This window comes from Conger conger, chromosome 2 (assembly GCF_963514075.1).
Source record: "Conger conger chromosome 2, fConCon1.1, whole genome shotgun sequence".
NCBI classification, from domain to species: Eukaryota; Metazoa; Chordata; class Actinopteri; order Anguilliformes; family Congridae; genus Conger; species Conger conger.
In genome coordinates, this window is record NC_083761.1 from 14,931,570 (window position 1) to 14,946,306 (window position 14,737).

At 38.4% G+C, this 14,737-nt stretch overlaps 1 protein-coding gene across 1 annotated transcript in view; it reads left to right on the forward strand.

The window, feature by feature from the left end:
* Positions 1-3,310: 3,310 nt before the first annotated feature.
* The window catches only part of arid5b (AT-rich interaction domain 5B), a 67,626-nt gene continuing 56,199 nt past the window's right edge, over positions 3,311-14,737 (forward strand). Inside the window, exons 1-3 of the mRNA XM_061221846.1 lie at positions 3,311-3,331; positions 3,676-3,930; positions 10,566-10,800. Of these exons, the coding sequence (XP_061077830.1) occupies positions 3,311-3,331; positions 3,676-3,930; positions 10,566-10,800 (511 nt within the window). The remainder of the gene's footprint in view (positions 3,332-3,675; positions 3,931-10,565; positions 10,801-14,737) is intronic.

The following is a 14,737-nucleotide window of genomic DNA, read 5'->3' on the forward strand; positions in this document are numbered from 1 at the left end:
GCTGGTATTTTTGATTGTATGTTAAACAATCATTGTGATGTCATTCACTGCTATGTGCATCATTTCTTTATGGCTAGGCTAACATCTATGCATTTTTATGTATATGCACTGATTACTGACACACAAATGTCACCACACACATATACCCACATAGATTTCAACACAGAGACAACCACCCCCCCCCCCCCCCCCCCCACCCCACACACACAGAATTCAATTTTTTCAGAAGCCTTTCCCACTGCAAATGTTCCCAGGAGCTCAGAAAGAGAGAAAGATTAGGCTATCAATCTGCTATACTCATATTGTCACCAACAACGAGAAATCCATGCTGCACAGCAGATACTGAAACATACAATCTGTAAACCAAATTATTCTCAGCAATGTTATCATCATTTATTATTACTTGGACGTTTTCACCAGTCAGAAAGCATTGCAATATCTGATTGTGTTTGCAGAGCTATCCTTTTGTTGTTTTGTCTAGAGAACCTGTTCATGTATGTGTATGTTTGATATATTACTTGGGCAAGTAATATATCAAACATAAAAACTATTCAAACGCATTGCTGTTAAAAAGTACAGCCTTCATTTACATAAATGATTAAAATAGGATGGTTTCATGTTCATACACATTTGGACTTGGACGTGTTTACGTGATAACACTAGTTATATTGCACTGCAGGAGCCGTCTTCTCATCCCCTGGTGTCAGCGTGTCACTGTTTGATGTCTTGCATCAGCTGGGTGATTGATGGCGCCTTGAATACACTTGCTATTTCTTGCGCGCTGTCAGAAATAAAGCAGCTTAATCACTGCATTAGTTTACGACTTCACTGCCACAAACAGCGAGTGAAATAATTAATATCCCTATAGCACACCCCGCCACCAACAGTCTGTCACCAATATTAAAATTTGTTATAACCCAATAATTTTGTGAAATTTGGAGTGGTTGCCAGTGTTGTAAGGTCCACTGAGATGAAACATAATATTTGATCGTGTGTGCGCACGCGTGCCTGTGTTGACAACAGAGAGGCATTACGTCTACCCTGGCACAGTTTAAACTGTTTTAAACGTGATTGTTTATACGTCAGTGTCCGGAGGCCATTTCACTGAGCTACTCAATGTTTATATAGACACACAGACAAGAAAACTGACAAACAGGACAACATGAAAACACGTGACGAAAAAATTACTACACGCGCTTTGGTTTTGTTATAGCGATATACCCTAGTAGCAATATCCTAATGTAGTCTACGTTGTTCAGGTAGCCCATTCCTGTTCTGTGGCGCGTTCATTAAACTGTAGAGGGTTGGTGTCGGTATAAATATGCAAATAGCTCGTCGTCTTCAGTCTACTTAAAAGCTGTTAGCTTCATACATATTTGAATGGTACCTAAACCACATTCGTCTATCATATCGTCCATTGAAAGGGCACATATTTGTCAGTTGTTTCAATTCAGTAAGACTTCACACATTTATAGTACAATAAGATCTTATTTACTTCTTTGTCTAAGCTCTTCCATCTCCTCGTTACGCCTAGGCAACTTAATTATAAGATTTTATTCACATTCTCTACCGAGCGTGCTTCGTCTTGTTGGGCCCCTACCCCCACCTACAATCCCCTTAATCTACATATAATTAATAGCATTTTCCTTTGAGCGCATGACATTTTTCTGCAGCTATCACATGGTGGTATGGTCGATTTTATGCCTGAAAAGAATCTGCAATATTACTCCGTTAATCATTTTCAACTAAATGCACTTGTTTAATTGAGCTCAATAGCCTTGCCTACACATTCAATGTCCCTCGTGCCTTCAGATGAAACATTGCATAAGTTATCTACATATATAGCTGGTATAAATGCTGCATCTTGTTATTTATTAAAAACACGTTCCAACTTTCATATTTTAAAAGCATAGGCTACACAACAGAGCCACATTCAATGGGGGAGGAGGGGCTAAGGGGGTGAGCCCGAGGACGTCGGCTAAAGTTACAGATATAAAATTCACCATCTCGTAAAGACTTTTGTCATTTTTGTTCGTTGGGCTGCCCCCAGTCTGCATGTTGTTTACCTCTTTAGTCTAGATGTTCATAGCGGTTGGCTGCTTGCTTCCTTGTTCTCCTGCGGTTCAGTTTCAAGATGTTTGCATAATTTTTGCCTGCCAAACCGTAAAATGCTGAAGGCATGGGAACAATAAACCTGCATGTACATTGCGTTATTATCTCACCATTTTAATAAACTTCACTTTGCTTTAGCAAGTTATAGCCTAGCCTGTCTGTATGGCTAGCTAGCCTAGTGGAACATGCTTCTAATGATCAAATAGAGAACATTGAAAAAATCTGTTTCGGGTAGCGATGAGAGGATACTAGCTGAATGTAGTTAATCGTTTATGAAACTAAATCGACTTAGAAACACTGCATCTTGATGTAACCTATTGGCTATCACACAGACTGACCTATGTAAAGGCGTAATCGGATGCGTTTGTTACATGTTCCTGTTCATTGAAAAAACAATGGCAGCAATTCAATGTTGTCAGTTGTTTCCATATCTCGTGATGCCTGCCAGTAGGCTATATTTATTGCTATCTCCCCGCCCGAAGCGTTCTAGCACTATAAATCCGGCCACCAATATTTAGCTCCGGAGAAAGTTGTCATTTATAAAACAATGTAGCAGTCCGTGAATTGTATGTCATGACAAGCACCGCCTTTACAATAAATGGTTTCGATTGAAAAATGCTACAAAAGTCTGTCTCCAATCAAATACTGTACATTCCAGAAATAAAAGAGCGCCCCGAATCTCTGCAGGTCTGCAGGAAATGTTCTTTCTATTATACAGACGTCCTCGCTGCAGGTCCTGTCAGACACATATCCAGTTAATGATACAAATTTGCACAAAAAGAGGTGAAAATACACCCAATTTATTATGAATTTATGTATGGAAACATGTAGAACGTTGAAATATTTATATTTAAAGTAAATAATGAGAATAATTACCTTTGATATTTTAAAATAGTGTATAAGTAGGAGAAACGCTTCTAGATCCGCAATGTCCCTTCGCAATTTTGAATTAAATGTGAGTATTTTGTGGTGAAAATGACACAGAAATGATCGAATGTAAAATTTTGTGTTCTAAAGAAATATTGGATAGTATTTTCAGACATTTTTTACTTGCTGTTTTTGTTTTATGTGGATTTCATATTGACAGTTGGGAAGATAGTGTACGTTAAAATATTGTACCCTTCCAGGACCGTTAGCAATCCATTCAAGCCAACAAGTTTGGAGAGAATGTTGAGTTAAATCAATTCAGAACGTCGAGATGGAGCCCAACTCACTCAAGGTATTATCAAGCCTATCCGTGAATGTTTTATTTTCAGTATTAGCCTCTTTTGCTGGCGTTATTGTGAAGTCCGTTTTGACGAATACATGTATGGGATTCACGAAGCTTTAAAATGAACGTTTTAAACTTTTAAAACAACTTTACGTGTTAACAAACATTAAAATATATGCTGATAATTTGCGTATAAACATTTGCGTTAATAATTGTACAGTTTGTCAACAGTTCTGCTGTGATGCTATACATTTGTATGTTTATTATTCAATTGAATTGTATGGATCTTTGTTTTTCATTTATTGAATTTGAAGAGTGTGCACTAAATACATTTATCATGACTATTTCCGCAGTGGGTAGGCTCACCTTGTGGCTTACACGGACCTTACATTTTCTACAAGGCATTTAGATTTCATCTTGAAGACAAACCAAGAATATTGTCCCTTGGCGACTTTTTCTTTGTAAGATGTAAGCCAGAGGATCCGATTTGCATAGCAGAACTCCAGCTGTTGTGGGAAGAAAGGACGACCAAGCAACTTTTATCCAGCTCTAAACTTTATTTTCTCCCAGAAGATACTCCCCAGGGAAGAACTGTCAGTCACGGAGAGGTGATTATAAATATATTTCCATTTCTGCTCTTATGCGTGGTTTACAGTATGTTATTGATGGCTTTGGAAAACATTTGGACGAAATGTAATCGATGCATTGCTGAAATATGACCTAGCTAGCTACTGTAGCTATATGTAGCTATCCATTCTGCTTTCTGTTTGCAATGACGCAAAGCCTGATAGCACGTAGCTAGCATATTTTTCTCTCATGTAAGAGCTCAGAGCGGTTAATTCATACGATAGTGTTAAATTGTAAGACGGACTATGTCATTTGAATTCCATCGTACTTTCATTTCATTATTTATTTCCTTGTTGGAATTGGCGAGTAGCTACATTTATTCTGTCATATAATGATCCAGAATCATTGAAAATAACATCTTGATTGGTTTACTGACGTGACTGGAGGCTACTGTAAAGTTACTGTATTAGTGTTTTAATGTTTCATATCAGCGATGTGTAAAACAGGGCGGAAATTACGATGTGGAGATAAAGAGAGATCAAAAGCCTCGTGCTGGCAGAATTGCGTTGAATAATGTGATGAATGACATTACAATACTACGTTTAAGTGCTCGATTTTAATGGGCTGATTTTAAATAGCCTACTTATGTCGGCTATACAAGCTATTGCGTTAGCTGGGCGAACAAAACAATCGTGCTTAATCAATAAAATATCATCTGTCAGATTTAATTTACAGCCGCGATTATTTTATCGCGCAATGAGAGAGAAATTAGCTAGCTAGCTACATAGCCTCAGAGGTAGGCTATTATAAGCGGACATTTTCTCCATAAGCGTTCAAATGCGTTCGGTCAGTTGCAATTCATTAATAAAGGCAAGCTGATAAGGCAGGCAGATGCAACTGCTTTAAAGGGAACGGGTGACATTTATGAAGGTTATTAGCCTATGTCAAAGTGCTACACTTTAATTGTATTATAGATATAGCCTACGCGCTCGTGAAGGCGAATTTTCTCAAAATTATAATAAAAAATGTTCGTGTGCTCTTTGAAGGTTTAACTCGCAAACTGCCAGCCTTCATTAGTTGTTTGTCTTATCTGGCTATATTGTTCGAATCCTGTGTTGCAATATTGAATATGGCGATTACAGATAGCTAAACACAGCTGCTGGTTACACATGGGTAATGTAATGAGGGGGTAAACCTGTTTTATCTTGTAGGCAGCATAATCACTCTGGTAGATTACAAAGAAAACAGCTCTTCTCTTCTGAACTTTTATTGTACTTTTCCCCTGAGGAGTTTGGGTATCAAATTTCTTTTTCATAATAAGCAACAGGTTTTTTGTTTGGCTTGTCTAAGTGAAATCTCAAGGTTGCACTGTCACATAAGTTTAAATATTGAATGCTTATTATCTGTCTGCTGAATCGACCTTGTGCGCATCGGTGTTTACACAATGTAACGAGCTGGAATTGGGGGGAAAAACATTCGATTCACTCCCATGCTTACACAGTTGATCGGACACTGTTCGTTCGCAAGCTCGTCATCTTCTGTGCTCCCCTCCCCCCGCCCCCGCTCACCAGCACTGCGAATTATTTGCTTTTCAAATTTATTACGTTACAGGATTGGTGATTTAGAATCTGGAAGAGATAGAATTACAGTCCAAGGACAATGCTTGCCTGTACATACGCTAAACATAACCGAGGGATCGAAATTGGTAGGCTATAGGAGATGATATATATATATATTTAAATTATTGATCAGTTTTAAATAGCTACAGTCAATTATTAGACGACATGGAATTATTGTAAGTTTTTTTTTATAAGTATAGCCTATATTTGAGTGCTGTGGCTACTTTTAAGATGTTTCATATTTGCACTTTGTCACACATTGACCTAAGATCTGTGGAATGTATGTGCTTGATAGATCTTAAATGTTCACGTAGGAAAGTCAGTGGCATATGTGAAATCTAAATAACAATGTGGTTGCGTCTCATCCTGTAACCTGCGGTAATATGAAGACCAGAATGTAACGCCCTCATCAGTGAAAGTGCACTCAATTAAATGAAATAAATTGAAATACGATTAGGTTTTTGAAAAGGTTGGCATGACGTTTGCTGAAAATATGTATTGACATACACTTCTTGAAGGGTAGCTATCTTTCTTTATTACCGCTGAGTCCCGTAAGCCTTTGTTCAGAGAGATTATCGCTTAATTTCCTGGAATCCTGTCTTCATGCATATTTTCCAAGTCAGGGAATCTTAACATTATCTCTAGGTTGTTATGACCATGAACTTATGTTTGGAGCTTTGCAATGCAGCTAGAATCACTGTGATAAAAACGGGTAGTATATTTCCAGATGCCTTTTGTATATACAGCCAGGTGATGTAATTTCCCCTCTGGCTTGAGTTAGTCATTCATTAGCAGAATAGCAGTGGCAGAAACAGCAACAAGCTTGCAGTGATCCTGCCCTGGCAGCCAGCCTATAGAATTTAACACTTAGAGTTTGAACCTAGAGAGGGCAACATTACGCTCCTGTTTAGCCATGTGCTGTTTTTACTTTGTGGAACTGACTGTGTCTTCTTCTAAAGAGGTTTGTTCCTGCCAAGAAAGCTCAGGCACCAAACCACTTATTCTCTGACTAAGAAAATAGTCTATTTAGCAAACATTCATACATTTGGCTTTTGTTCTCTTTATTTTTTCTCCTTTTTATTATCGTTTCCAGCAATAACACAGTTGATGCAAGCATTTAATTGACATTAACTATCATAAAGCATTCTGACCCTTGAATGTCACATGAGAATGCACTATCTCTGTGGGGTCAATATTTAAATTATATCACCTTGGATTAGGTATATGGGGGGAAGTGAAACATAAAATAGCTGTAAAAAGCTAAATGTAGCTACTAAGTCATTTCAGTTAACATGGTCTAGTTAGTAAGCACATATTATCTCAATAACTTCAGCGCATCGGTCATGGTAATGCAAAACAATATAAGATAAAAGGCTGTCTTTCCGAATAATGATCTAAATGATGTTGGTGTATTATAATTAAGTTCCATTTCAGATTATGTCAACTGCAATATATTTAATATTTAAATTACAGTTTGCATAGTTACAATGGAGGTCATTATTTTATACACACAAATGTCTTATTGAAACCAAATGTGGCTGTAGGTTTTGTTTTCAGCTTCATCTAATCCCAAAACAAGGTGGGTTGAGAACAAAAGTTACAGTAGTTGGGCCCACGTTTAATTGGTTCTCTCTGCCTGCTATTGTTTGGAATCACAAAGCAGTGGGTCTATGGCTTAAGATTTGTGACTATTGCAAAGGAAATGTGTGGCTTGCATCCAGAGACATCTTCCTGGCAAAAGTCCATGTTTCTGTTTGAATGCCCGGAATATATTTATAGTTTAAATTAGATCATCTGTTTTTCTCCCAAAGGTAACATTCTTTAATGTGATATTTATGGTTTTAGTTGGAATATATGCCTTGAAGAGCACTGTCCCTGAAGTTAGCGCACAATGGCACATGTGCCCTCATCTATCTAATATATGTTGTACGTGTCGCACATGTGCAACATGACCTAGTGCATGAATGTGTGTGCAGGGGGTGCTGAACTATATGTTCAAATGAACACTACAAGTTCTCCAATAACTAAATTAGTATGATTATGAGGCCTACCTGTTTGTTCAGAATGAATACAAGCTATTCTCATATTACTGTGTACCTATACATTTATTGCTAACACGTCTTTTGTTACTTCTACATGTCTATTTTTGAATTTTTTCTACATAGTGTCTTTGATTTGAGACTTTGTAAATACATATGCATATGATTGTATAACATATACAAGAATTATAGTGTCTGTGTGGCCATTGTGTTTTGTGGCACTATTTTTCCCCAGATTGCAGCTACAGTATGCTCACTGAAAACAATGTAAACAATACTATAACTATTTATAATGTATAACTCTACTCTGGGCTACTCTATGCTACAAGCACAAGCGAATATGGACAAAGCACATCTTTTTCAGATTCATTAGTCCTCATTTTCCTTAATTTTCTCAGCACTTTTCATTCTGTGTCTTACTTGGGCGCATGGTGTGCAGATTATTTTTTATGCAATTTTAGTATTTAACACGGGCTATGGGAGACATCGTCTACTTGAAGAAAAAATAGTTAATTTGCTTTTAAGAACTTTACCCAGAGACGTCCCCGGGATCTGCTTGGCACATTGTTCATGTTACCAGGTCAATAATTCAATAGGCATGCAAGCAGGTGTACAAATCTGCTCTGACCTGGGGAATTCTTGCCCTGACCCCCAGAATCAGTGGGGTGAAACAGGCTCAGCATGACACTGTTAGTGGGCTTGCTGCTTTACTTTACTGCAGAGCTCTGGCTAATGGCTCAGTTCCCCCTAATGTGTTATAACAAGGAGCTGATTGTTTCTTGCTAACTCAAACTCATAATGTGCAATCCTTTGGTGAACAGATTTGATTCTTTTGACGACATCAGTCACATATGAACAAAAATAAAAATGGTTGGTTAATGTGTTTATACATGTACATACCCCCCTCCCCCTTCCCCCACCATCTGATAAACAAGTTTGAGGAACATTTCTGTCAAACTTTCTATCAATTTGGTGAGTGTCTGATCTTCAGAGCAGTGGACTGGAGCATGTGATCTTGTGGTAAAGTTTTCTGTGTCGCCATTAGGATTAACAACGTTTGACCCACTTAGTTTTATTGGGACATGAAAACAGATGCCTCAGTGCTGTGCTGCTTATTATGTAGAGGCCTAGACTGATAGCTCTGTGGCTATACTTTTAGGGCTCAAACTCCCCAGGGATGCAGGGAGCACTGATGAGAATGTGTTTGTACTCGTATTTCTTTCTGCACAAAGGAAAAGTACATTGTTTAGACTGGAGAGTAAACATTGTTGTCCTTGAGCAGCATTCTTTTGCTGTTATATTCCACATGGAATGCATGTGTTTTGATCAGCTTGGTTTGATATTCAGAATGGAAATGGCACACTACTGCTTTTAACTTAACTGTGTGTAATTTACTTAGAGTGGAGAGGTAATGTCCTGTTCCCTTAGCAAATGGAATTATGATATACTTGGCATTCTTTTATAGTAGATTACTGGATGGTAAATTGTGATGGAAGATTTATAGCTGTCTTAGATGTTTCTCAATGATGTTCTTCTCATTTAAGACTATTAAATAAAATTATATTATCCCAGAGAATCTCTTTATCATTATTTGACCTAAATTAAATTGTAATCTAAATGTTAGTGTGTGTTTAAAGTGTATCATAACAGTAAATAGACTTGGGTGCAGTAATTTAATACAATATATGCTGTATTGATACACTCACTGAGCACTTATTCATGGGATTATCTAATCAGTCAAATTTGGGGCATACAATCATGCATACAATCATGTAGATGCAGGTCAGGAGCTTCAGTTAATGTCAACCATCAGAATGGGGGAAAAATGTGACCTAAGTGACTTTGACCGTGGAATGATTGTTACTGGCAGACAGGGTGGTTTGAGTATCTCAGAAACGGCTGATCACTAGTCTCTAGCATTTGCAAAGAGCTGTGCAAAAAAACAAAAAAACAAAAAATCTGGTGAGCAGCAGTTCTGAAGACAGAAACACCTGGTGGTGACAGTAACGCAAATACCTACACATTACAACATTGCTATGCAGAAGAGCATCTCTGAACTCATCATAACTCTAAGTGGATAGGCTACAGCAGTAGAAATCTAAAACAGAAGTCTAATAAAGTGCTCACTGAGTGTATATACAGGTTTAAATGTATTTGTATTTTAACAAAATAGCTATTTAGTATATTTCTTATAAAAGGCTATGATACTGATCAAAACAATTGCAAAGGTTTCAGATTATCACATGGGATACTGTTTATTTGCAAAACAGGAAGCGTGTATTTTCATTGGTATGCAGTATGTAAATTATGCATACTTAGCAGCTGTTTCAACCTGAGTGCTCTTTGGAGTTGTCCCTGACACAATAGAAAGTCTTATTAAAAGTGTTCTTGAACAAGTACAATCAGCACAAGTTTCTGCCTGTAATGTAGAAATGTAGCCTACAGCAGTTGAAAGGAGGTCTGTAAGCAAACCTTGTGGAGCAGGTCTTGCCTGCAATCAATGTTTTCTATTAGGTCATCTCAGGGTGTCAGGCCCAAAGGTGATAACAGCCATTTGGTGCACAGTGTTATTTTAGGAGCAGTTGAGAAAACTGAAAACTGCATGTTAAATGCCTTTCTCCCATAACCAACATATCTGTTCTCCAAATTACTCAACTAAGACAACCTCCTGCCATTCTTTGTCAGATTAGCAAGCAAAATGTTATGACTGTTCTATAATATGGGAGTACATTTAGAAATGACCAAAGCTACGATTTTACAGAGAAACATAAAGATGGAAAGTAAGTGTTCCTCTTTGTACTTCTTCCTGTGACCAAACCATCAAAGAGTGTTTTCTCGTGACAATGTTCTTTTGAGGTTTACAAAAACGAGTTATGCCTACTTTTCAGTGCACTTTGTGCATTGTGCTTATACACCATTGGCCAAGGAAGCTGATGTCTTACGACCTAGTGTGAATGGAAACTTCACGTACGTAGTCCCGCCTGCTACCTCCTCTAACGCCATGTCTGTTGTTTGCAGGACGAGATCGTCGCCGTCTCTGAGAAAGTCATAGTGAAGTTGGACGACCTGGTGAAATGGACAGTCTCCGACTGCTCCCAGTGGAAGTGCGGTCTGAGGGCCGTCCCGCTCAAATCCACCACGCTCAGGGATCTGGGGAGGAACGGCCAGTGCGAGGCCTTACAGAAGTACAGGGAGTCCACCCTCAACAGTGGCCTCAACTTCAAAGATGTCCTGAAGGAAAAGGCAGAGCTAGGTAACCATCGTTTTGACCCCCTCTCCTCCTCTGCTGTGCTTTGAGCATGTGACCAGCTCCTGTTTGTGTCCTGGGTGGACTTTTCTGCTTTGGCTGTCATTTGGGGGATTGTGCGCTTTTATTTTTGCAAGATCCATAACGAATCCCAATTGAGACTCCATCTTGTGCTAATACTTTATGTCTACCTCACATTGTATGTTAATACAAATGGGACCACCAAAAAGTGAACAGTGTATTTTATGCAGATAATGAGGACTTATTAATCATAGATAGGGCCCACAGACAACTTAGTATAGAGTAGATATGTTGAATAATGGCCCCCTTTATTTCCCAGCTTTTCTATTTTTGAATTGTATCTCTGACAACATGGTGTGCAAATTATAGGGGGGAGAAGATATGCAGAAAAATTAAGACCTCAGTTTTGACTTACATTAGTTAGATGAGGAAAGCAACAAAGAGAGAAAATAAATACATAAAATTGAAGGTTTTAGTTATCTCACTGCAGTTTAAGTCTATATAACATGTATTTATATATCCCTAACATGCCTCAGTTCTTATACAGTCCTTTGCAGCTTGGTATGGAAGCTGTAGTGTAAGCTTTATGGGCTTATAAATGTCATTTTTGGCTGCCTTTCTGTGTAGCAGATACCTAGTTACAACTAACAAAACTTGTCTTCCGTCGATGTACATTCAGTCTTTAAACTGCCATGCAGCAGTCCTGTTCCACAAAACAAATTGGTCTTTGTTGTGGCATCAGTATGTGCCTCTGCGGAACCTGCATTATTTCCCTGTCCCTCTAATGGTTGGTCTGGCCTATTTGTAAAACATGCACTTTTTCAGGGTTAAAAAAGAGCGCAGAACAAGCTCATTAGATGCATGCGTAGCACAGTGTCTCGTGGATGCTTGTATTACCGCGGCGTAATAGATAGATCTTCCATTTGACTCTGCCAGTTACTGGAATTTGCATACTGCTTTGTTTCAGTCCATGGAACCAAATGTTAAATTGCCCTTGAATCGGCTGTTGTATTAGATTCTTATAGAGATTAGACGGGAGAATCAATAATGGATGCTTTGTCACTTAGGCACTCTTAGAGCTACAGCTGCATATACGAATCAATAGCAGGCAGAAAAATGTGTTAATGGATTTATTTGCTGTCCGACTTGTAACCTTATTATTTGTTTGTATAGGTTTTTGTAATGTTAATAAGTTGTGCTTTAATGACTATGTCCTCCTGTTTGTGTTGTCAGGACACTAAATGCAGTTACTCAAAATGCCTCTGAATTCGCTTGGTAAGCTAAATATTCTGGCAGTGGACCAGAGGCCGTATCTAGCTTAAATTTGCTCTTCTTTGTTACCCAGAGAAAGAAAGGGATCATTCAGCAGAAAGCAGACTTTAAAAAGCAGCCCTGCTGATGGAAATAAATCATTAATTGAACAGCCACATGAAATAGCCACGCTCACTTTTTTCTTTTCCCCGAGGTTTGCCTGCTAGTATTTCTGTGAAATTCAATTCATTATTAAGAGATGTATTAAATTATAATATGTTCCAGCAATACAGAATAAACTAATTTGCCATTTAATTTGACATATAAAACCATAAAATGAATTTTATGAATTTATGAGAAAGGGTCTATCTTGTCTAGGTTTCTTATGGAGACTTAAAGTGTTCTTTTATCTGTATGAAAATGAATTGATGAATGACTCTTCTCATTTTCATATTAGAAGTACAGCGTGTTGCAACAGTTAAATCAGTTGAGTGAATATTAGTTGTTGGTAAATAAGCAAGTGGTTTTCAGTGCATTATCAGGAAATTGTGGTCAGAAGCAGTGCTTTCACCAGTTTGGCAAAATAGCTCAATGGTCATGAACACAGGCCTGGGCTTCAGTCACATGCAGTGTTCAGTTTTTTATTCTTATTTGTTCAGTCATCATGCCAAGCTGTGTTTGTGCTCAAACAACAGTTTGTCGAGTGTAAGGGCAAAACTTGATGGAATCCAGACCATAATTCTTGAATGAAATGAAGCTTGGCAGTTGTCAAGTACTCTATCGACCAGTAATCACTAGAAGTGTTCAGCTCGGAATGTGTAGAAGGTAGCCATCCTGTATCATATTTTAAAATAATGGCAACTGCCACAATTTAACCGGACTCCATCCGCTGTCAGTAATTTTTATTCATGTATTTTAATCTGAACATCTTCTTAAATGTTCTTATTCTAGGTACAGTAATTTTTTTCAGATTGGCCTACCTAGCTAGCACTGTCTCACTGTGGGTTTTACTGCAAAGCAAAGAGATGGTGTTATAATTTAAGCCCCATCTCAGGGGAGAAGGCAGTGCTATAAAGATTCTCTCACAGTAGACTTGGGTCACCATGGAGAGGGAGGGCGAATAGTAATATTATACTTATCTGGGCTGTCATTTGAAGTAATGCCAATTCAGCAAGTGCTGTGGGAAGGTTTATAATCTCTCCCAATTGTGAATTTCAGCAAGCTGTTCTGAGTCTTCCGGTAGAGGTTTGGTGGTATTTTGGACACGCGAAGAGCAGTGATATAGCGACTGTATTGCTAAATTCTGGGAAATTTAACTGATTGCACTTGGTTGTGTTCAAACTTTTATCTCAGTGAATGAAAATGTTGAAAGTGTTCATCAAAACTTAATTCGAGAGATGCAATTTCAACATCTATGTAATTGGGGAGAACGGATAAGCACTCATTTTTATGTCAGATGACACAAAATAAAATAGTAATTATACAGAGTGATGTGTGTGGTTCACACGCTGGAAAAAGCATTTCTGTATAATCCCTAAAATATTCTGTGCCCTGAGAGACTTGGATACGACTTATGACAGACCCTTGAAGTTAAAGTGCATCTCATTTCCAGTGATAAACCTCTCCAGAGGGGTGAGAAATGGAGTTGTGCTCTACTCTGTCATGTTTTCTGGGAAAGAGAGTAGTGCAATATGTTTAGGGGGAAAAAAATTAAATGAATAGAAATTAATTAAACCGCTTTTATCATTATCTTGTCCCAAAGCACGAACAGTTGTTGCCCCAGAAGTACACGTAGGTGATTAAGTAACATTAAGGACCTTAATTTTATGTTTTTTTAATCCATGCAAAAGACCTGATTGCACTTTGCATCGGCATGTGCAAAGCAGGAGAACTGAAGCCACGGGAATATTCAGTTCAACCTCAATGGCACTTTGCCTTTATCGAGCATTTAAGCGAGTGTGACATATTTTCTCAAAAAGGCAAACACCGTGGTGCTTGCAGTTAACACTTCCCTGGTCTGCAGCAGCATCACAGTAGTAATGCAATCAGAGGAAATGGCAATGGCTGCACGATCAGAGAGACCAGAGAGTCTACACAGTGGCTTTGTAACATCGCGTCTGACAGCTCTAATGCTCAAGTGTGCTGTGGAAGAAAAAAGCAATATCTCCTCTAGGATGCAAAGTCAAAGCCAGGAAGCAGTCGGGGCTTATTGTTGCAGTACGACCTCTATTGTTTGTTCACGATAGCATTCATTCATTTTGTTAGCAGAGAGATTGAAAGGTTCAGTGGATGTGCCATCGCCAATGTACCTATCAATATAACATGTTCTCTTAGCAAGCCTATCAGTACGCCCGATGGGAAAAATGAAGAGACAGAAATTGTAATTCTTCTGTGTATTGTGTATAGTGGAGGGAGGAAGGTTCTGCTGGATGAAAATGAAAATACGAAAGGCAAAACTTGTATTTTTTTATGTAGCAGCCGTGGTATAAATATGCCTATGCAAAATACACCAGCGGTGAAACAAAGTGCTTTTAAACTTTGCTTACATGCCTCAGTGCTCAGCCCCGATGATGGTTTGCTGAAGTGGTAGGCTACTGGGAGCATATTGTTACTAAACAGTAGACACCGGTCTTGACCAAAGTGCAAGGTTGTTTGTAGTTTGCTTGGCTCC